General features: G+C 40.9%; 1 protein-coding gene across 5 annotated transcripts in view; it reads left to right on the top strand.

Annotated features, from left to right (window-relative positions):
- The first annotated feature begins 547 nt into the window (after positions 1–547).
- SH3RF1 (SH3 domain containing ring finger 1) overlaps positions 548–24,357 on the top strand; it is a 179,375-nt gene continuing 155,565 nt past the window's right edge. For 3 of the 5 annotated variants that reach the window (XM_045880157.3, XM_045880156.3, XM_064585268.1), the window contains exons 1-2: positions 548–756; positions 2,302–2,789. In XM_045880157.3, coding sequence (XP_045736113.2) covers positions 2,397–2,789 — 393 coding nt within the window. In that variant the 5' untranslated portion in view covers positions 548–756; positions 2,302–2,396. Of the gene's footprint in view, positions 757–2,301; positions 2,790–12,716; positions 14,830–24,357 lie in introns of those variants that run through there. The other 2 variants (XM_064585269.1, XM_054508689.2) reach the window with 2 other exon arrangements.

The following is a 24,357-nucleotide window of genomic DNA, read 5'->3' as shown; positions in this document are numbered from 1 at the left end:
GGGATCAGTTCCCGCCAGGGCTGCTCCCGCCCTTTCCCCGGCCCCGGCCCCGGCCCCGGCCCCCCCCGCGCCGCGGCGGGTCCCGCCCCGAGTCGTCCGTCCGGGGCCGCCGGGCACCACGGGGCAGGAGGAGGACGCAGCCGGCCCCTGCCCCGTGGCGCCTTCCTTCTTCCCTCCGCCGCCACTCCCAACGCTCTCCTCCTCCGGTTGCTTCATTTTTCAGGCGTGTTTCCCTCAGGGGGAGGCGTGGGCCCCCAAACCATCCATCTCCCTCGCTCCTGGGGACCCCGCTTCCTGGACTCTCGGCTCTCGCAGCGCCCCCTCAGGCTGCCGCCCCCATCGCGCCCCCAGGGGCGGGCGGGGACCGCGCGCAGGTACCTCAGCGCCAGGAGGAAGGCGCTCCAGCCCCGCAGTTCCCGGAGGTGCCGCGCCCGCTCCGGGGGGAGGCGCTGTGGTGCGGGGCCGCCCCTTCGCGCCCCGGGCGCCCGCAGCTGCTCGGCCTCCCCCTCCTCCTCCTCTTCCTCCGCCCTCCTCGGCTGGGAAAGTGGGAGGTGGCGGCGGCGGCGGCGTGCGTGTGTGTGTGTGTGTGTGTGTGTGTGCGCGCGCGCGCGCGCGAGGGGGGCAGCAGAGAGGAGTCTCCGGGTGCCGCCGCGGCGTCAGAGGCACTGCGAGCGGCGGGCGCGGCGGGGCCGCATCTGCATCGGTCTCCGCCGCCGCTGCGGGGCCGCGAACAAAGAGGAGGAGCCGAGGCGCGAGGTAGGGCGCGGGGCCGCGCGGGGAGCCGGCGCGGGCAGACCCTCGCGGCCGAGGAGGAGGTGGTCGGGGCGCCCCCCTGCTCTCCGCGCTGGTCCGTCCCTCAGTCTCGCCACCCTCGGGTCCCCGTGGGCCCGGAGCCGGGACGGTGCAGTGGCCTCGCTGCCTTCTCCCGGCAGGAAGCTGCCCGGGCTCCGTGCCGCGTTCTCCCGGGGCGCAGCCCAGCACTCCCTGCTCTCAGACGGCTCGGTCTCTCTGGGGACTCCCGCCTCATCTCTGAGGCGTCATAGATGTTTCCCGAAAGGTGGCACTTTGTGGGGCTGACTTTCGCAAGTTAAGGCTGCGGATTTATCTTTAAGTCCTTGAAAACTTCCATCAGTCGTTCGGGGGGGATTTATGTGCCTGGTCTGACCCAAAGGGTGGCGGAGAGGAGGCCGTTGAAGGAGATCCCCGTTCCGGCACCGCCCGGGCAGCAGCCCCAGCCTGGGAGCCTCCCCTGCCCCTTGTCGCCGACACCTGGCTCCGGGGTGTGTCTGCGGCGAGCGGCCGCCGCGCCTCCCTGCGGGTCTGGGAGTACCTGAGCTTGGCAGCGTGGGAGAGGGGCGCAGCCCTGGGGTTCCCCGCTCCCCGACTCTGTCAAGAAAAGCTGTTAATGCTTCCATCGAGATCTTTTTACCCTTTTCCTTCTAGGCATTTACGTTTACATTTATTTTGGTGGTAGGGGAGAGCGGCGCAGTCACAGGTTTAAATGCTTTTTCCTGAATGGCCCCATTTTCGTATCATGCTCACGGTTTTCAGTCCAGCATTCCATTCTCAAATTCTTTTGGTGATAATTTTGCCAGATTTTCTGAATGGGATTAGGACAAGCTGTTCAGAAATCCGTTTCAGAGTTTGTCAACCACTGCCCTGAAGGGTGCTTTTATATTTCAGCTGCTTTCAAACAGATCTTTAGTTGTGTCCATTAGAATTGTCAACCTTGGCTCATTTTGGTTGGGCAAGATTGAACAGTTCTATTTTTAAGGCCGGCGAAGAAACATATGTATTTAATATTGGGATCGTTTACCACAAGTGATCGCATGAGGCATGGTTTCTTAAACACTAAAGTAGCTTAAAGATTGGGAAGTTTGTTGGGTTTAAAAGTAATTTCAGGTAGAGGAAGCTTTCAGTTGCTTCTGTTCAGCTTTTCGTGTGAGTTGAGGACTTTATTAAGGCAGGCAATATCACTTTGAGAGCTGAAGAAATCATGATCTTTATTGCATTTCATAAATCCCATTTTATTGCAGGAATTCTGCATAGTACTTGATAGCTGTTTCTGCACAGTGAACTCTTAGATATCTTTAGGGACTAATTTTGAATTGTTTAAAAAGCCCATTTTGTTTTTAATTGTTGACTTTGGAGTTCAGGAACCACATTCCAAAGCAAAGCTGCACTATTCAGAGGAACCACTTTTGTGTACTTTTTGGTTCTTGGCTCCTTTGTGAACCTTTTCCCCCAAATAACAATACTAATTTTCTGTCTTCTCTCCTCCCCCCTCCTGCATTACTCCAGAGCAAAGTCTGAAATGGATGTTACATGAATCACTTTAAGGGATGCACACAACTATGAACGTTTCTGAAGCTTTTTTCTCAGTAAACTAGATAAAGATGGATGAATCTGCCTTGCTGGATCTTCTGGAGTGTCCTGTGTGTCTAGAGCGGCTTGACGCTTCGGCAAAAGTCTTGCCTTGCCAGCATACGTTTTGCAAACGATGTTTGCTGGGGATTGTAGGTTCCCGAAATGAACTCAGATGTCCCGAGTGCAGGACTCTTGTTGGCTCGGGTGTTGAGGAGCTTCCAAGTAACATCCTGCTGGTCAGACTTCTGGATGGCATCAAGCAGAGGCCTTGGAAACCTGGCCCTGGTGGGGGCAGTGGGACGAACTGCACAAATGCATTAAGGGCGCAGAGCAGCTCTGTGGCTAATTGTAGCTCAAAAGATTTGCAGAGCTCCCAGGGCGGACAGCAGCCACGGGTGCAAGCTTGGAGTCCCCCAGTGAGGGTGAGTAGCCTGCAGAAGTAGTTTGGTGAATAACGGTGGTGAAAACTACATTTTTTTCTTTATGCTTTAGCTTGATACTTTCTAAATCAGTTCATTGCTAAAGAAGCCACACTGGAACAGATAGGAAATTATGCCTCAGGATTTTTTTTTTTCCTCCTTTTGGAATGAGAGTGGATATAAATAACAAATTTTTGTTTCTAAAAATGCTCTCCAGAGAGTCTCTATTACCTTTTAAGATAAATTTTGGGAAACAGGTAGCAATTATTCACTGAAATCTAAAACGAAGCAGTTTTTTGGTGCCCATTCTAAAATGGAAATTTGGTGTGATTTTTCCCTTTTTCATGGAGTTGGGAGAACCATAATTAGGTATGTATGTGTACATATATATGTTATAAATATGTATGTGGGTGAATCATAAGTAGGAAATTCAACCTTAATTTTTATGGTGCATTGAACCATTCTAGCCATTCTCTTGGTTTTATGAATGCATAGCACAGAATTTACTGGTTGGAGGAATTCTTAACAAATCATGGCCACAGGTAGCTGAGTTTCGTTGCTGTAGCAACGAAATATCATTTAGGACTACAGTGTAACAGAGAATCTAGCTTTATGTTGGGTTTTGCAGGGAGTGAAATGAAATGTTTCCATCAAAATGATTTTTCTTGGGTTTTGGGTTTGGGCTGAAATAATTTTAAATGCAGCTAAATATTTGGACAGTTACCATATTTTAAATTCTTAGAAGGTAAGGTATTCTGAATAAATCTATATTATGTTGTGGGTAATGGCATTCCAGTAAGACACATTTTTCTCATTTTTGTAAAAATAAAAAGTAGGTATGGGCATCAGATAATTAAAACAATTTCATCTTTGTTGGAAGAAACAATTTCGATAATTGGCCAAACTGATAAGATATATTTTTAAAGAACAGTTAATTTGGATAAGAATTTTTTTTCCCCCCAAATATTCATGGTAAACACTCAAAACTGACTTCTTTCATTTAGTGTTAGAACAGCCATTGGGATAGCATTAGATAGTATAAATTCACAGGTGTGAATATCAGAGCCTGTACCATTCCCTGGCTTCTTTCTCAAACTCATCTTTTAAAATGATACAAAGTAAAAAAAATAATAAAATAAAATGATACAAAGTATTTATATCACTAGACGTAAAATAGGAAAGGGTTTTAATTACTAGGAAACAATTTCTTTACTGGGCTATCAGGCTTATTTTGAGTTGTATTTAATTTTTTTTTTTTTAAAGATAGAACTTTGTTTTCTTTGCATATTTGAAGCCCACATATTTGTGAGGTTGGTCTGCTTAGCAGACCAGTTTTCTTGGATTTCCTTTCTTTTATGGAGTTTACTGGTGCATTGACTAAGCGTATAGAGTCACTAATATTTTAATCTCACAACCAGTGATCAAGTTGGTCATTTCTGAGACACCTAACCCAGGTCCACTTAGCTTAATGAGGGAGTAGATTTGCTTCTTTGGAGATTTTGTTTCCTTGTTAATTAGACTAGAGACGTTGTAGCTTCTGGCTATGAAGGGCAGTATCTTAGTTGTTGACACGTTGCTTTACCTGTTATGAGGAATGCATAGAATGTTTGATTACTGACAAAAAGGAATTTAAGAAAAGGGCTCAGGTTTCAACCTAATGTCCTTTGAATTTTAAGTTTTCTTTCTAACATAAAAATTGACTATGTAATGCTGTAATGTTCATTTATTTCAACTGCTAAGCTTTCAAAATTGAGCTTCACTTTTCTTGGGTAAATTATTTTGAGAGTTTGATCATGTTACTGTTATTTTTCTGGCTTATATGAGTTCCTAATTTGCTGCATGTTTTTTCTTTAGCATGAGGAAAATTATTCACTGAGAATCCCTGGTGAACTTGAGCCTTATAACTTGGATAAGATAGTTGAGGTTAATAAAACAGAAAATGATGTCTGTTATTTTTGGGGGTGGGGAGGCACAGAGAGCAGAGACAAAACAAGAAACAAAATTACTCAGCAATCTGAGTTCATGCAAATGTTGCAGTACTTATAAAAATAGTTTTAATTTCTCATTAGTAGTTACTGGTACCTTTTGCTTTCAAGTATTCAAAACAACCAGGGTTGCACAAATAGTCCAGGTACCTGAAAGATAAGTACATCTCAGAAAATACTCCTTTTAAAAAAGAAATCTGTAACATACAGACATGTGGAGGTTGTAATGCACTCCTTTGGACACTTTCCTGAGGTGAGTGGCCATAATAAATTCCAAACATGCATTCTCCTCTCTTAGATGTTCTGACACAACCAAGTGGTGCATGAGCCTGTTTCCACATGTTGCATAAAGCTGAAAGTGATAACATGTGGAATATTGCTTCAGTGTATTAGTTATGTTCTATATTCCATTAGATTGTGACCATGTGGCTTCCTCATGCATTTAGCCAAGGTATATTTGAGTGTTATCAGCAGATACGAACATTTCCAATGTGTGACACAGATCTTGTTCCCAGAATTTTAGTGTTTCCTGCCTAATATTAAGGAGAAAATGAAAAAGTGTTGGATTGGAGTCACCATGGGAATCCATCAGTTCTTTACCCCGTGTAAAGAATTCCTGTTGGTTTTAGGCCAAAGTTGAGCAGTGGAATGAGCCACAGGGAGAGGGGGACTGCAGGTATCTGTTTATAGGGACTAAAAATACCTGCAGAAGATAGATAATATATAAAAAAAATATACATGCAAAATTCCATATGGAAAACATGTTTAAATAATTTCGACAGAATTATGACATAGTAGAACATTTAAATTTCTGCTTTCTATGAATGGTTCCATTGGTTCAAGATCTATTCATATCTGTGCACCTATCTGTCTAGAAATTATTAATGATCTCACACTGCTTCTATCTCAAAGTGAGTTTATTCAGCAAAAATAAATCCACATAACCACTGATTTACACTAATTCTCACTTCATTTATTCTTTCCTTTAGCTAACAAGTATTTATTGAGCACTTACTGGGTGCCAGGCACTGCTCTAGCTGCTTGGTAGGTAATGATGGATAAACCAGATACAGCTTCCACTTACGAACTTATGAGTATGTGTCCATCTTGGGGGAGAGACACACATTAATAACATAATAACAATGCAAGTATGTAATTAAACTTGGTAAGTGTTATGACAGAAAGCTAGGAGAGAGGATAGGAGAATGGCCTGTGTTTAGTGTGAGGGTAAATGTGTGTGTGTTTGTGTGTGTATGTGTGTGGTATCTTCAAAAGCTTCCTTGAGAAAAGCATTTGAGCTGAGATCTTAAGGATAAAATTATATTAATTAGTTGAGAGAGGGCTGGGAAGGTGAAGGAGCAGGATAAGAGTATTCCAGTGGCCTTGATCTGTAGTGGGACAGGGTATGGATCCTGTGAAGAACCAATGGAAGGTGAAGGTGGACTGAACATGGGACAGGGATGGTGAGCTGAATGAGGCCTCAAGTGCAGTAATGTACAAGGCGTCCAGAGCCACCACAGGCCACATGGGGTTAAGGGCCAGATGAATGGTAGAGCTAGAAAGTACTCTGCATTTGGGATTAGAAAGATGAATCATTAGACTGAGCAATCATCAGGGCTCAGAACGGAAATGGGAGTTTGGTGTCAAAGGACTGAGAGAGAAAGGGAACTCTAGATTTGGGGGGAATAGGTGAAATTTCCTTATGCAAGTGTAGAGTATGCTTTTGTTTCTACATAGCTACGCTCACAGCTCCTTTCTCTCCCTTTCCCTGTTGCTGACTATTATGGGCTGAATTGTGCCTCTGCACCCCCATTCATAAGATGAAGTCGTTTCCCCTAGTACCTCAGAATGTGACTGTGTTTGGGGAATAGCGACTTTAAAGAGCTGATTAAGGTCAAATGAGGTCATATGGTGGGCCCTGATCCACAGTGTGACTGGTATTCTTTTTTTTTTGAGAGAAAGTGAGAAGTGGGGAGAGGCAGAGAGAGAGAGAATCCTAAACAGGCTTCATGCCCAGTGTGGATTCCAACATGAGGCTTGATCTCATGACCCTGAGATTATGACCTGAGCCAAAACCAAGAGTTGGATGGACAGTGAACCCACTGAGCCACCCAGGTGCCCCATGATTGGTATTCTTATAAGAAGAGGGGATTAGGACACAGAGACCCAGAAGGAAGACCATATGAAGACACACAAAGGTGGATATCTGCAAACTAAGAAGAGAGGCTTCCAGAAGAACACAACCCTGCTGACACCTTGATCTTAGACTTCTAGCCTCCAAAACTGATGAAATAAGTATTTGTTGTTACAGCCAGTCAATCTGTATTACTTTGTTATGGCAGCCCTAGCAAACTAACACAGTACTGTGGATGTACTCCTCAAGGTCAGCCCCTTGAATGGCCTCAGTCCACTGCCAGTCCCTTCAGTCCTGGTTTCCCCAAAGACCTGCAAGTGGTCCAGTCCTCTGGATGTGCAATAACTCTGAGAAGTTCTCTGGTCCCTCCATCCCCCTCAACTGCCCGAGTGGCCTGGTATAGTTTTGCAAAACAGACAATAAACCAGAAACACAGAAAATTTTAGGTTGAGAGAAGGAAGTGTCAGGAGGAGAGAACTGTTCCTACTACTCGTTTATCTCTCAGGTTCTTCTGTAAGTGGAGTTTGGAGAGGGTGCTTTCCTGGGCATCATGGTGTCTGAGGCATTACCCAAAGGAGAGGTGGCAGAAAGAGAATTGAAGGAAGGGTAGGGGAGAAAGTCAGGTCTACAGTATGGCTCTGGGTAGGGTGTGAGAAACTACTGCTATGAATTGCCCCATTGGCCATCTTTAACCTCCAGTCAGTGAACAGGTACCTGTGGAGAACTTTTTTCTGGCTCAGTTCTGTGCTATGATCTGACCTAGGACAGAGGTGGCTTTAATGCATGTTTCTGTTGAAAAAGAGTTTACCTTATGGGGAGGTAAAACACAGGAAACAACAAATAAGGCAGCATCGAGTGAAGCATCAAGCTATTGATTAAGAAATGGAATAAGTCTCTGTAGTGTAGTTTGTGTATTGGGGCTCCTGGAGTAAGTGTCTGGTCAAAGAGTGGAATGATTGTGGATTAGGAGGGACAGGGCAGGACATGCTACCCTTCAGTGGGAGACTCAGCCCAACACTGACATAGGAATTGATGTCTTCATTTGGTGGTTTGGATGAGGGAAGCGTCTGGCTGTCTCTGAATGGCTGAGTTAAAATAGAAAACTGTTTGTTTTTGCCAAACAATGTCTGTTGCAGAAATTATTGACTTCTTTTATTTATCATTTCATTCTTGACCCCTGCTTTGGTCCTTATTTTCATCCTATCCCTGGCTTGACTTTATTCCTGAGTCAGGCTCAATGTGTAGGGTTCAAGGCTCAGATTTGGGATTGGGATAGAAGGCTGGGATGGAGATGAGCCTGCCATGCATACTGATTAGTAATTAAAAAAAGAAATGCCTAATGACTCTTTTTTATATTACACAAAGTATGTGACCATGATCATGTAAATCTCACAACAACCCTCGGGTTAAGTACTATTATTATTTAAAAAGTTAAAAAGAATGTGAATTTCAAAATGAGTTCCTAAAAACATTCTGGTGGTAAAAAAAAATTCAGTAATGTAGATGTATAATATGAAGTGTGTATGTCATTCTACATCTCTTCATATACATTTGTGTGTGTATACATATAGTTTGTTTTTTTACATAAATGGAATTTCATGCTCTGTGATCTGATGATGTGATAGTTCATTTAATATATCTGGGAAGCCTTTTCATGTCTGAGCACATGTATCTGTCTCGTTAAAAACACCCACAGCTGTTTATTGAGGTATACATGCAGAGAAGTGCACCTATTTTAAGTGAACAACCCATTGAATTATCATGCTTCATTCTTTTTAAATGACTAGGATTTTTCTCCCTAGTTTAAAAATTAAGGTAGTACATGCTCATAGTAAGAAACTTAATGGTGGATAAGGATGTAGAGGAGAAAATCAAGACTTCTAATCTCCCCATTCTTAATCTCCAGGAATGACTACCATGAAGAGGTTTTTTTTGTGTGTGTTTTTTTTTCCCCAGGAAAAAAATTAATAGAAATAGAATGACATTATATGTGCTCTTCTGCAATTTGAGGTTTTCTGTTTAATGTATCTTTCATAGCTTTCCATATCTACTGTCACTGATGTATAAGAGGGCATTCTGTACTATCATTCTCATTTTAGGGATGTGGAAAGGATGTCAGAAAGAGGCTGAATAACTTGTTCTAGGTCTCCTAGCTAGAAAGTGATGGAGATAGGATAGGGTTCCACCCTCGCCTGTCTGATCCCAAGAGCTTCCTTCCCTTACCCACATTGTACTTAAGTGACAGATATTCTTCCTGGGTCCTCGTGCTGCTTATAACAGAGACAGCTTTTAAGTGGAGGTTCTTGTGTTCTTACTGTCCTTGCTGTGTTCACTGTTGTTGTTTTAAAGGGACAAATGAAGCTCCTTTACAGTGACAGTAGACCAGGAAACCAGACCTTCTTTAGCTTGGTGCATGGGAGGAGTGTGGTTTGGAGGTCAGAGGTTGTGGCCTCCAGTTCCAGTGCTGCCATCAACCGGCTGTTTGGCTTTTCTGGGCTTCATTTCTTTAGCACAGAACTGCAGAACCTTAGGTCCTCACGCTCCATGCAAGGAGTCAGGGGGGGAAGGATTGGTGAGTTTGGTTCATCGTGCACTTTTCACAACCCTTTGTGGTATCTGGCATATAGTACACGCTCAAAAAGAGATTTGTTGAATGAATGTTTATTAGTTTCCTGGAACTGCCATAGCAAAGTACCACAAACTGGGTGGCTTAGAACAACAGAAGTTTATTTTCTCACAATTCTGGAGGCCAGAGTCTGAAATCAGGATATTGGCAGAGCCAGGCTCTTTCTGAACCTTTCAGGGGAGAATCCTTCCTTGCCTCTTCCTAGCTTCTGGTGGTTCTGGCAGTCCTTGGTGTTCCTTGGCTTGTAGATACAGCACTCCAGTCTTTGCCTCCATAATCACATTCCTTCCCAGTGTGTCTTGTCCAAATTTCCCTCTTCTTATGAGGACACAGTCATTGGATTAGGGCCTACCCTAAACTAATATGACTCCATTTTAACTTGATTACATTAGCTAGACTCTATTTCCAAGTAAGGCCACATTCACAGGTATTGGGGGTTAGAACCTGAACATATTTTTTTTAGGGGACACAATTCAACCCATAACAGATTGAATGAATGCAGGAATGAATGGTTGAGTGATGTGAATTCCAATCCCCTTCTAAGGATCCTAGCTGTACATTTTCTCAACAACTTATTTGTCCTTAACCCCTTTCTTTGTGTTGTTTCCTCACCATCTATAAAAATGGGTTAACACTTCCTCTACCGATTAATAGGTTGCCTTGTGGATAAATGCAAGAATTGATGTGCAACCATTTTGAAAATTATAAAGTCCCTGTAAATGGATGTATTATTATTAGTATCATTACTATAAAAATGATCAGTCTTCCTCACAAGGAATATAATATCATTTCTATTTGGGTGACAAGAACCAAATAATTGAGAAGAAATTTAAAAGATCACCAAACGAATATAGAGCTATGCAAAAGGAGGACTTGAGCTTAGTTGTTTTGGTCCCTTCCCTGTGAGAAACAACCTGATGTATGTTCATTCTCTCTGGCTACCCCTGGGAGGTTCTTTGCCCATTTTCCCCATTTTGATTACCATTCCCTCAGCCCTTATTTCTCCTGTGGCTGATTGAAAGAGAGGAAGGGAAGGGGAGGTTATTCTGTTGTTGCTGGCTGAACAGAGAAAGGGAGGAAAATGAGATAAAATCTACTTTTGCTTTAGTCCTAAGCCCTTGCTGTTCTTCCTGTTCTCTGAAAAGCCTCACCTCTGCCGCTGGTTCTCTGGCTTCAGCCCCTTGACCCACCTCCAGCCTCTGCCAGTGTAGAACTTCTGTAGTTTGTTCACTTTTCTGCCTTCTAGCCACCTTGTATTGTTCTGTCATGCAACCGTGGTCTGCGTTTTCCAAGTGGCTAAGAGGGGGGAAATGGGAGAGATGTTGGAACGGGAAGGGGGAAAAGGAGAGCAAGGACTCCTGTGCCATTCCGTTTCCTTCCTTGAATTGTTTTTCCAGGTTGCATTCACAGATTGCTCATTTTGCCCCATAATTAGTCTCTGGGCTGGTGAAAAGGAAGATTAAAAATAGATACAAAAAAGGTAGGGGCAATCTGTTAATACCTACCTCCACTTCACCCTTCCAAGAGTCCCTGACTCCTCTTTGCGTACCTCTATTCCTTAACTGTCCTCCTCTGCTGGGAAGAATGATGGCTTTTCCCTACCACAGTCAGGCACTTGCTCTGTTTATTAATCTATACCCTCTCCAGTCTGTTGCATTAATATGGTTTAAGTAAACCTGAGACAATACATGAAAAGCCTTTTTCATTTTAAGGTCAAAAGACAGATGACTTTGTAGTTCACTTTCTAGTGGGATTCTTTATGAGGATCCACAATAGTAGAGCAACATAGTATACATAGTACAGTATAATAAGAATACTTGTGATAGAAATATTATGTATAGTAACATAGTATAGTGAGGAAATCCGATATCAAATCAGATGTCAAGTCAGGCAAGCCTCTTTCTTTTACATAGCAACATAGTGTAGTGAGGTGTACTTGTGATGGAAATAGTACACTTGGAAACAGCTTTGCTAGTAAGGCTCCCTCACTGTGGAACTTAGACCCCTCACCCTCCCAAAGCTTTTATCAGAAAGAATGTGTCTATCTCTCCACCTTTTTTTTTTTTAATTTCAGAGACCTTGAAAGTAGTAACCTTAAAAAAGAAAAATTCTGAGCCCCAGTCACCCTTCCTGGGGTCTTGCAGTCCTTTGCAGTGTATGTGCCTGCCAATGCTTAGTCAAGAGGATGGTAACAGTTGCTTCATGAATGGTGACATATGGGTATCTCTAAACACAGCCATGTTAAAGATAAATGTGTGAGTGGGCTCTTCCGGGGTAGCAGGGAAGGGAGTGGAGGTGCCATTTCAAATGGTTGACAGTAGCAGTAAAGTAGTAGACCATTTGAGTTGTGAAACGTGGATAAAAGGGAGCAGTAGGAGGATGTGCAAATGAATTTTTAAGTTCTATTAAATATAGTGCAGAAAGGCAAGGACTGTCAAGTTTGAACATTTTTCTGTTAGCCTAAGGAAATAAAAAATTCCTTATTTTTTGCAAGAAAAAATCCCTTAGGAACAGTCTATTTTTATTGTTTATAATGTTCAATGAATAAACAGGAGTGGATTTTCATTATTTTAAGATGTAGTGAGTAGCCCTAAGCAATGGAGAATTATACAGAAATAAAATAGAAGGTTATTATAGGGTGCTCCATATCTAGTTTTATTTATGTGAGGGATGCCCCTACCCCCCAATAAAACAGTAGCAAGTAGAGTAAGAATATCAGTGTGGGATACCAATACCCCGGGTATCTGTATAAGATTCTTGGAAGTGTATTTGAGCACTAATGTTTAAAAGTTGAACATTGATTTGTTATAAGGAGATACAATTCCTCTAGAGCTAAAAACATATGTACACTCCTAATTACATAACTACTTAGTTTTTAAAGAATTTTAAAAGTCCTTTAACACATAGATTAAATATTATATGTAAAAAATTAAATTTCAAACACATTTTTATTTGCTGAGCTTATTCAAAGTGATATGTAGTTAGCAAATCTCAGTTTTTCCCGTTAAGCGTGTGTTTTTATTTATTTATTTATTTATTTATTTATTTATTTATTTATTTATTTATTTTAAAGATTTTATTTATTTATTTGACAGAGAGAGACACAGAGAGAGAGGGAACACAAGCAGGGAGAGTGGGAGAGGGAGAAGCAGGCTTCCCGTGGAGCGGGGAGCCCGATGCGGGGCTCGATCCCAGGAGCCTGGGATCGTGACCTGAGCCGAAGGCAGACACTTAATGACTGAGCCACCCAGGCGCCCCAAGTGTGTGTTTTAAGCACACTTTTGACGAATTGTTTCTAGTATTTCATATGTTTTTATTTTTTTCCTCCACAGTTGAACACAGCTGGAGAGCTTAAGTCTATAGGCTAAATATTTTCGCCATTCTTGATGGGCCTAATTATTTTCATTCAGCATTATGTATTTCATATGATACTATGTGCTGGAATTAACACTTTCATTTTTCTCTCTTCTGTTCATTTTTATAAAACAAGTCTGGAACATTAGACGATATTAAAAACCTGAATTCTATTGTACAAAGACCGTGATGCAGCTGAAATTAGTGTGTTAATTGAAAGGCACCATCGTGTGACAGCTCGAAATGTCTATATATTCCAAGAAAGTCCTATTCCGATGTCAAAAAGTATTGGGTGTCAATGTAGGAGTATGAAAATGTGTGCTATGTAGAAGTTGGGGATCACCTCCTACATAGTGGCAAGAATGATGGAGACCTGGTTTCTACTCCTGGCTGTATGACTTTATGTGGGTGATTTCTCTTTTATAGGCCGTGGTTTCCTTTTGTAAAATGAGGGCTTGTCTGATATCCAAGTTCTTTTGCTTCCCTGACTTTTTGAAATTATTATGCTAGCAAAGGCCACTTTGACATTGAATGTGAAAAACAAACTGAGTTTGGTGTCTGGCTATCATCTTGGTGCGATGAGGTGAAAGGTGCCTCTCAGAGTCACCCATGGACACCAGACTCTAATATCCCCTTAGAAGCCCACGCTTCAGGCTGCCACAGGAACCTTCAGAGGAACTGCTGGGAGTTGAGATGTGAGGCAGAACAGAAAAGCAAGGACGGTGTAGGGAGCCTGATTTGGGATCAGGCTGCATGGAGGGCTGGTTTGCTTGATGGGCCTCTTCTCCCTGGAATGATCTGCCTCTGTTATGCCTGAATATTACCTTCATGTAGTCGTCACACTGCCTAAAATTCTGACAGTTGGAGATTGTCCACGTATTAAAATGTTTGGCTCTTTGGGAGGGTATGAAATCATCGAAATATGTTGCTTTTCCCATTCTTACTGACTTGAGAACACCTGCTCTGATGGACAGGATTCTTTATGCTGCAAGGGGGAGATGGAAGTAACTGAGCTTCTATGAGGTCAGACAAGCCTGGATGAAGGGAGTGCAGTGAGGGGCTTACGTGGGGTGACCATGTAATTTATCCTCTACACTTTTGAGCGTGAAGGGATGCTTTTGATAATTTTGCAGAGTCAACGGGGATAAACTGGGTCTGTCTGGGGCAAACAAGGCCATATGGTCATCGTAGCTGAGGGCAGTGTGAGCAAGCCCAGGAAATAGAAGAAAGTTTCATCAAGTATGGGGAAGATGCCAAAGAATACAGAAGCTCTTTCAAACATTTTCAGGCAAAATGCAAGAGAATTGATTTCTTCCTCTGAATGCTGCTTTTTGTGGGCCCTGTGGTTTTTGCTGGAGAGAAAATGTGATGTAGTAGGAAAGGCAGGGGATATAGCATTAGGCAGACCTTCCTCTGTTCTTTGTTATCTGTGTGGCTCTTGGGCATGTTACCTCATTAGCCTAATTTCTTCATTTGTAAAATGATGCAGATCTGCTTTCCAGGGTTGTGAGGATTGTATGAGATAAAGAATGTTAAGTGTCTAGGACCTAGTTAGACATTCAGTAAATGTTAGTACCTTCTGTTTTTTCTCTTTCCAGAAATTAGAACGTTTAGTACCTTGTATCAGTTATATTGTAAAATAACCTGTGTGCGTTTGTGTGTGTGCGTGTGCGTGCGTGTGTATGTGTCTGTGTGTGTGTGTATGCATGCACCCGTGTGCATGTGCATGTGGGCGTATGTAGTCTGGTCATTTAATTAATCCACAGTTACAGTGTTAATGCCACAGGAGATTTTGTTCTCTTTTCAACAGACAGACTTTAGGTACACAAGCTGTTCATCAATTAGTGCCTGCACATGATGCTAAATATCTGGTTTAAGTCCTGCTTCTACCGCTAACTGTGGTGTGACACTGGTTCTCGGGGGCCTCATCTGTGAAAGGAGATGGTGAGCAACATTATCTCTCATACCTCTTCCTGTTCTCTCGTCGTATAAGAGACCCAGCCGGTGGAATTCATTGTATGTTAGACCATCTGTGACTGTTTTCATTGCCTGCCTGCCTTCCTTCCTCCCTTCATTCTTGCTGTGGGGAAAATAATAGTTCAAATAATTTAGAATACTGATCTTTGATTTTGTTCTTTGCTATAGTATTAAAAAGACTTAGATCTCTAAAACTTCTGTAAGGGAAACTAGCTGTGCTTTGTAGTGCAGATTTTGTGCAGTGCACTAATTTTTAAAAATTATTGTTAGGAAGGATTTTTATGCCCTCACATGGGTCCTTTAATGCCACTGTTGGATAGAATGTGTGTGTGTTTTATTCCTTTGTGGCTGATTTTTGTTTACCATTCCTACCCTTTCCTGCCCCTCTTCCATAGAGCATCAAGATTATGTTCCTTAAATAGATGTTACTGGTCTGTTTAATCATGTTTTCGTTATTTTTATACCTCCTATCTAGAGCAACTCATTGCTGTTTTTATGTGATTAGAGCCATCTCTGACTAAATAAACGCCTTTCTGTAACTGATAACTTTCTGATGAATTTTTAAAATGCTGCAACAGTGAAGAGCCTTGCTATGCTTCAACTTTAAGCAAGTTTGTATGTTTTTTTTAATGAAGCTTCTATTTATAGTTAAAATATTCACTTCCTGAGTTCGAAGGGTGAAAAAGGACACTGAGTGAACATTTTATGAAGATGGTCATCTACTGCATTTAAAAAACCTCTTGTAAAGGGCATTTCAAAAGCTGGTTGGTAACTTATTCCTGTGACTTGCAAGTTTCATCGCCAGGAAGTTCCTTCTTTTGTATCAAATATGAATCCCTGTCCTTGCAATTTAATCACATTCTTCTAGTCTCGTCCTTAATGGAAAAGAAGTGTTCCCTTGTATACGCTCCTTAAAAGCTGGTTGGTAACTTATTCCTGTGACTTGCAAGTTTCATCGCCAGGAAGTTCCTTCTTTTGTATCAAATATGAATCCCTGTCCTTGCAATTTAATCACATTCTTCTAGTCTCGTCCTTAATGGAAAAGAAGTGTTCCCTCGTATACGCTCCTTCATAACCTTGCAGGTGGTTGTGCAGCCAGACCTCCTCCCTTAGCCATCTTTTATCTGTCCTAAGTAACTGTATTTCCTTTACATGTCCTCTTAGGACTCATTTCCTAACATTTTAATCATTTTAGTCGTGGATGCTGTCCAACTTCTGCTCATCTTGCTTGGGTTCAGGTCCAGAATAGCTCTTAGCGTGGTAATAAAGTTCTGAATAGATCATCATGCTGCGGCAGGCTATCACACGATCCTCCTGAGCATGCTGCTTGTTTTTACTTCCTGATGCTATGGATCTTTAAAAATAACTCACTGTATTGCTGATTCATACTTTGCCTAGACCCTCAGAGTTTCTTTTATATGAATTTGCTTTCCCCCTATCCTTATATGAGTGGTTGGTTTTTACTACCTTTCTAATTAAACTGCCTCCTGTTGTTTCGATAATCCTTATGGTAGCGTCAGCAATTTGCAGCGATCAACAGGAACAGAAAAGTGTCAATCCAAAATGCTCTCTCTTTAATAGACATTTGTAATTAAATGGATGCTTGTTCTTAAACACATCTATAATCTGTTTATCCTCTGTCCCCATTTGATATTTGATTGTTCTCTAATTAATTGTGTTTTAGTTTTGTCTCCTGAACCAAGTTGTAAGTAACTTGAGAGCAGGAACTCTTGTGTTTTATATCTCTTTTCTGTTCTTTACTGTTAATTAGGTGTTCAGTTCAGTAAGTACATCTTGATGGGGTTGATAGATTCTTCGCATTCCAGAATCCCACAGTCCACTTGAACACATTCACATCTTCATAAGAGAGACTGCCTAACCACATGTATATTTTTGATGCACTTAATCATATTCAGTTCTCCATTATTTAAGTCAGCAATGAAAGTATAAATACCAAAGGCTGGGTAAACCCTCATGAAACTTGGCTGTAATTGGATCCTGAATAACAGTTCACTTGAGGGTGACCCTTGAAACATTTGTGTTACACCCACCATGGTGGTCTGGAAATCATGTTTTCCTAGTTTATTAGAAAGAATGTTCTGCTGAATTGAATCAGAAGCCTTACAGAAGTTAAAATATGTGATCTGTTATCTCCTATCCCCCAGGCACCTCATCGTTCTGACATAGAGGAAAATGAAATGAATCTAATAGGAATTAGCTATCCAACAGTCATGTTGATCTTTACCAAACACCTTGTGATTTCTCTGCTTGCATATCTACTTTTGGAATTCAAACATTACATGTAATAAAGGCCTCTGTTTTGATGCAGGTTATCTATATACTAAGTAATATCTGTGGTAGGTAATCCTATGGATGGTAGGAAGCACAGGTAATGATGTGGTTTGAAATAGCACCTCCACATTCTAATTCCCGTAAGAGGCAATGTGCACATTCAAAATAAAATTTTGGGGGTGGGGGGGAGAGGAAGGCAGTTAGAAGAATAAATTAGCCACAAGTGACTCTTTCCAATTCTCAAATTATAGGACCCCAGACAGGTCAGATATCTGCAAGACTGATATTCTGTGACTGCTAATGTAGCAAATAGTTAACTCTAATGCATGGAAATACCTCAAGTTATTATTACTTCTCTCAGGAGGCTAAGCTATGTGATAACCTACCAATGAGTAACACTAGATCCACCTAACATTTCATTATAGATGAAAGAGAATGGCATATCTCGAGGAATGGCACATTAGGAAGGCTTGGTAACTTTAGAAATGTGTCACGCTGTGGTTTTTAGGTATGCAGTGAATGAAGAGCCTTGTGTGGAAGGGGTAAAAATGCTCTGTGAATACTTACGTAAATTTGTGTGTGTTGCTAGGTTTATGTACGTTTCTTCTTTGTGATCCCAGCTTTCCCTATTTCCTGGACTGAGAAGCAAGTTTATTTTTCACATTAACCTGATATGTAAATTGGTCAGCCCCCACTGGTGGCTTTTTTCTCCTTCCAATTTAGTGGTGTCAGGTCAGTACCTGGGCAGGTGGTACCCATCATTAGCAATTAGCTAGTGTCTTGTCTGTAAATGCAGCCATGCTCTAAGCCACCCAGCCCTTCTGTGACTGGGGTTTTTTGACCAGATTGGGATTTATTTAACGTTGCTTAGTTTAGTGATATATGTTGAAATTGAAAATGTATGAAAACAGAGATTGTGGTTAATGCATGCATGTTATCAGTCATTTGGTACACATTTCTTCTCTGTACCTGGAGTGAAAGGTCACCATTTCTTGGCACTTTTATCAGACATACTGGGATATTAAGCCAAAGAATAGAATAGGTGGGTTAGGGGCGCCTGGGTGGCTCAGTTGGTTAAGCGACTGCCTTCGGCTCAGGTCACGATCCTGGAGTCCCGGGATCGAGTCCCGCATCGGGCTCCCTGCTCGGAAGGGAGTCTGCCTCTCTCTCTGACCCTCCCCACTCTCATGCTCTCTATCTCATTCTCTCTCTCAAATAAATAAATAAAATCTTAAAAAAAAAAAAAAAAGAATAGGTGGGTTAAAGATAGATTGAGGACAAAGCTGATGTATAGTTTGATACTTAAAATCAATTTTCCTAGTCAGTCGAGTGTCATCTGACAGGTATGCTGAGTTGCTAATTATTGGGAGCCATATACTGAATAATACCGTCTGCATAGGTGGGAGTAATTAGATCGCAATGATATATCTGTAGCTTTAGGATGAAAATAGTAGCAATTTTAGTTTGGCCCCCAAATCACTTTTACATGGTCATGAAATCATTTTAAGAGCTGATCTGGGACATCTGGATAGCTCAGTTGGTTAAGCGTCTGCCTTCAGCTCAGGTCATGATCCCAGGGTCCTGGGATTGAGTCCCGCATCGGGCTCCTTGCTCAGCAGGGAGCCTGCTTCTCCCTCCGCCTGCCGCTCCCCCTGCTTGTGCTCTCTCTCTCTGACAAATAAAAATCTTAAAAAAAAAAAAAGAACTGATCTTATGGAACAATGTATATCTGGATTCAAGAAAATAAATTCTTGACTACCTGACCTTAAGGGAAAATATGTAACAGGATGTTTTGTGATCTTGAGTGAACTAATCAGTTGAGCGAACTAATGAACTTGAGTAAACAAATATTTTAGTAACTCTGTTCTGTTTGTTGCATCTAGGTTAGCAATGAATGAATTCATTCTGTTCTCAAATAACTTGTTTTGCGTTGATATCACTGTTTGAAAAAGTAAGCTATAATAAATTTCATAAGCTGGAAAACTCAGCATGCCTTAAAATGTGAAAATGCCAGGCTTCCTTTTATATACTGAAACATGGGGTTAATTGCCTTTATTTTCCACATCTTACAAAGTTCTTGAGTCTCTGGACAGCATACCAGAGTCCTTATTTCTGTGGATATGCAATGTATCATTTACAGTCTCCAGCTGATAAATACCCTTATTTGGCACAAACACATATGATCAAAGGTGATCTGAATAGTATACAGGTTTGATTAATGAATACACTAGGCTTTTCCTTAAGGTTTGAACAAAGAATGGTATCACAAACAGTTTTGTAAATAAAATAAATAGAGGTTAAAGATTGGAACTGTTTCTAGTAGACTGTGCAGCCCTAAATCATTCAAAAGTAATGAAGCAGTTTTCTGAAACAGATTGTGTTTCCTTATGAAGGAAGCCACCTTTGTTCCATGTCACTGATGCATTCTTTATAGGTGAGGTCACCCTGCATTGCTGATATCTTTTTCCTTTCATAAAAGGGAGATGTGGACCGCTCCCAGTGCATTCCATTTCTCACAGTCCATAAAATAAGGCTTAAATGTACCTGTCCATTAAAAGCTTTTGAAGGACGAAAGCCAACCTCAGAGGCTTTGTGAACCATGAATTGACAATAAAAGACAGTATGCTTCTGTTTTTCAAATAGCCTGTTTAAGGACAAAAGAACTATTCACTCCTACATGACTTTCATGTAGTTATAATAAAAGATAGGAGGATGGTCATCTTGTTTTGTGCATGATTTTAAGGCTGCTTAACAGATTATTTGAAATCATAGTTTTCAATTATTCAAACTAATAAAGTCACTGAGAGGGATGTGTGGTATAAAGTATATAAACATCTTTATGTCTGTTTCTTTAGACAGAATTAAATTTAAGAAGTTAGCTCCTCAACCCCCACAAAATCTAAAGGGTTAAAGCGTTTACAGAGTATCAGGTTAAGCTTTAACTCTTGAAATAGTCTAACTAATCTTCCTCTTCTACCTGTGTCTCCTAGAGTTCCCTTAACATCTCAGTATGAGGTGACACTCTCTTGCTCAAAACTATATAATGGCCCCTTAGACTGAAACGGTATAACTGAGCTATGTCTTTTCCTCCACCTTATCTTTTAAGCTTATATATTTTGCTTCAGCCATACAAGTTTTCTTTCTATTTATCAAACCATCAAGACCTGGGGTCATTTGTACCTGGGGCCATTTGGAACCTGGAAGGAAGGTCTGCCTTTACCCAGATTTCAGGATGGCTTGCTTCCTTACTTAAGTTTGATTTCTTCTCAGATGTTACATCCTTGGGTCTTCTCTGATCGCCATATCCAATCTTCTAGTCTGATAGATTTATTTTTCCTTACAGCACTTATGTCCACTTAAAATTTTATATTTGTTTACTTTGTCCTCCCCCACTTCACACTGCCCCCAATAGTAAGCTCTATGAGGGCCAGGACTTTGCGTAAATTTACCACTTTCGTTATACCCAGCAGCTAGAACACTGCCTGGTACAAAGTAGGCCCTTGGTAAGAATTTTTTTTTTCTCCCTCGGTAAGAATTTATTTAACAAATCAGTGAATGAGTTTTACTTGATGTATGGTGGCCTTAATAACTCTGCAAACTTCATGTTGAAAAAATAATGGCAATTGGGAATATGACTGTCGATCATTCAGGTGTTTAAGTTAGAACTGAAAAGTTTTATAGATGAGTGAATTAAAGTGTCATATTGGCTTATTTCGTAATTCATTTTGTATTTTGTTTTATGAAGGTAAATGTGGAATGATTTAAAAAGTAATCTTGCTCTGAGTCTTTTTATTTCCAGTCCAAGAGATAAGCAACATGATTTCAAACTATAGCACTATCTGTTTTTAGCTTTTAGAAATGAATACACACCCTTTATAACTGAACTGTCAGTGTACTTTAGTACTCGTACTTTTAAAGCTACCCGGAACACCAGATAATGAGGGCATGGAAAGGAGCACTGTCTTTTTTCATATATTTCTGCAAACTCCCATGCTTAACATATTCTTTAGAAGACAAGTGACATTGTTTTCTGTACCTAAAACTGTTTAAGGAGTGGGTGGAAACACCTATTAATCTTGGCTGTGTCGTGACTTGAGAATATTTCCTCATAGGATGTTGGGGAGATTCAAATTAGCCTACAGGTATCCATTTTTTTCCTTTGCAAAATAATACTACCGAATTGTGGGTTGATTCTGTTGATTAATATCAACAGAATAAGCCTGTTGATTAATATCAAAAATAAAGTTCTTTTTTCTAATCTAATCATGGCTATGTGCATTATATATAAAATTCACTTAAGTGTCTCTGTAGACACTTATAAAAATGATCATAGTCACCTGTTTCACCAGTTACTGTCCTTAAATCTGCAGTTTTTTCTAGCTTATTGACATGGAATCCTTGCTGAAAACGTATTTTTCCCGTTGTTGCCCTGTGTGCATCCGATAGAGGAATGGATCTTTGTATTTCTTTTCACTAACAGATAATTCTGTGTTTTACCATCTATTGGTACTCGGTCTGCTTTCCACTTAGAATTAGAGATTGTCCCTCCTCCCCACTAATGATTCTGGGGCAGTTCTGCAAGGTCACTGTACATGGGCCCATTCTACAGACTCCAGCTTGCACCTGCAGTCTTGCCTCACATGACCAGGCTGTACCCTGTGTTAATCGCCATCCCCTGAATCAGGTACACACCCCTAATGTTGCTGTGCATTGGCAACCATTCATTCCCTCAGTAAATATTTACTTGGGAGAAGATCTTTGAGCTATAGTTTGACCACCTCTCCTGTTCACCCACTGCGGTCTCTGTCTAAACTATCAAGCTTGTTTTTTTTTCTCTCTTCACTTTTTTTGTTTGCCTCTTTTTATCCCTCTCTGTTATCCACTCTCAAATTGGAGACTCAGATACTCAAAGTCTTTGTTTTATAGCCATCCCTGTTTTCCCAGTGAGCACATCATGCCTTAATGTCCTTTTTAAAGTTCCTTGACTACATTTGACTTATGGTAGAAAAACCAGTGAAGAGTAAAGCACATGGTAAAAGGAGGCATTAATAGTATACGTCTCAATTTTTCTGCAAAATGGAACTTTATCTCTGTCTACTTTTCCTTGTTAGAGGAAGAGCTGTGAAATTATTAAAGTTTTTCTACAGCAGTCTTACAGGATTGTCATATTTACCAGGGATTATTTTATAGATGAAAAAATTTGAATTGGCTTTTAGTTTCAGAGTAAAATAATTGCTAGTTTAAATGATTTACATTAGTCGATCAGCCCTAGTTAACATAAGTTTGTGTCTCTTAAAATAAGAGTTGAAAAATTAAATTTGTTCTTTGGTAATTTGATTTGTAGGAAGTGGGGAACAAAGGATTCCAAACAGGGCTTTTAAAATCAGTTCTAATTAATCGTGTGTGCAGATGCATCAGGGAAGATTGGGAGGCAATTAGTATAATTATGTTTAAAATACAGTTGCATGCTTAAATAGATAATCACACCCTTAGGCCTGCCTATCTTTTTCTACTTTCTCCTTTAGGCCCGTAGTGAATTTTTTGGCCATTAAGCATGACCTTGGCAGTGTCTGTGGAGCAGAACAGAGTGACAGAATGCAGATGAGCACGATTGCACATTCTCCTTGCTCAGCGTTTGATACTTCAGTGATAACACCTGCACAGCACACCTAGATAGAACGATTAAACCATACGAGGGAAAACTTACGTTCTCTAGCTAACTGCTCCCCTCCACCACTGCCAAATCTTATTATTGGAAAGCTGAGCTCTCTTTATGAAATCTTTTTTTTTTTTTTTGTATTCCAATTTGGAGTAAACTACAGCTGAGTCCTCTTCGGAGTGTTATGAAATAATTTGAGTTTCAGAGTAAAACTTGAATAAGTAGCACCTTGCCTAACCGCATACCATTTGTATGACTCAGTTACAGGCGAGGTAGAGGGGCCAGTAGAAGTGCCTTATGGGTTTCAGTAGTGTTTTTGTACCTCTCAGGTCTTCAGCTGCTGCTTCTTACAATGGATGTGACACCGTGACAAAACTGTTTTTCTTTTCAACTTCAGCAGTTGGTATCTGTACCGGTGAATGAACAGAGATGTTTTTCCTGCCTTTCATTACAAACTCATGTAACCATTTTTCTCTTCAGTAGATTCGGTTTTATTGGAAGAATCTTTCGAAGGTGGTCTTGTATAAATACTCCCCTATTGCCCTTCCTTTGGTTTCTGGTAGCATTAAATATGATTTATAAATTGCATTTTCATTTTATAGGCTGTCCTGCAGTTACAAGACTACAGTCTTTATTACCAACCTACCACAGCGATTTTGCTTTTTCTTTCAGCTGCATTTGCTGTATTTCTGACCATATTATTTGTAGCAGAAACTGAGGTCTACTATCATTGCTATGTTTATAACTGGACTGTGTGGTTTTCTCCACGTATGCAAAAACAGGATCTGGAGGATGGATAGCTAGTGTTGTTAGGCCAGTTGGAGCTTTGCTTTCTGGACTGTTTTTGCTAAGCCTGCTGTGAGAACACAGCTTACTTCATCTGTGGCTATCAAAGTATAACGGAGTTAGGTGAATGATAGGCAAACTTAGATGGAGATTTGAAACATGGACATTTGAATATGTAGATTTTTAAAAAAATATCTGTTAGGGTAGCTTTTATATTAATTAATTAATTAATTAATTAATTAATTATGTTCAGTTAGCCAGCATATAGTACATCACAAGTTTTTGATGTAGTGTTCAGCAATTCATTAGTTGCGTATAACACCCAGTGCTCATTACAACACGTGCCCTCCTTAATGCCCGTCACCCGGTTACCCCACCCCCCCACCCCCTCCCTTCTGTAACCCTCAGTTTGTTTCCCGGAGTCCAGAGTCTCTCATGGTTTGTCTCCCTCTCTGATTTAGCTTATTGGTTAATATGGCTTGTGTTCTGACTCGAGTATGAGCCATCGTTAGGGCCTTCGGTTCACATTTCATGCATAGACACAGGCTTAAACCAAAGTAGATTTGTTCAGAGGGGACCACGCCATTTTACTTCTTCACTTGAGGTTACCCTGTGAGAGTTGGTAGTTAAAGTTGTGTTTGAGAAGTTTATTCTTCCTTTAATCTTTGAAACAAACTACTCTTCTTCTTATGGTAAACATAAAGCAGGTTGTTTTAAAATTTAGACCAATTTAGGAATTTGGTTTATAATAGGTAAAT

Source organism: Mirounga angustirostris, unplaced genomic scaffold (genome assembly GCF_029215605.1).
Source record: "Mirounga angustirostris isolate CCGP_5_RB_7025 unplaced genomic scaffold, mMirAng1.0.hap1 SCAF_2, whole genome shotgun sequence".
Classification (NCBI taxonomy): Eukaryota; Metazoa; Chordata; class Mammalia; order Carnivora; family Phocidae; genus Mirounga; species Mirounga angustirostris.
Note: the sequence above shows the minus strand (reverse complement) of the source record. Positions and strands in the feature narration are given on the sequence as shown.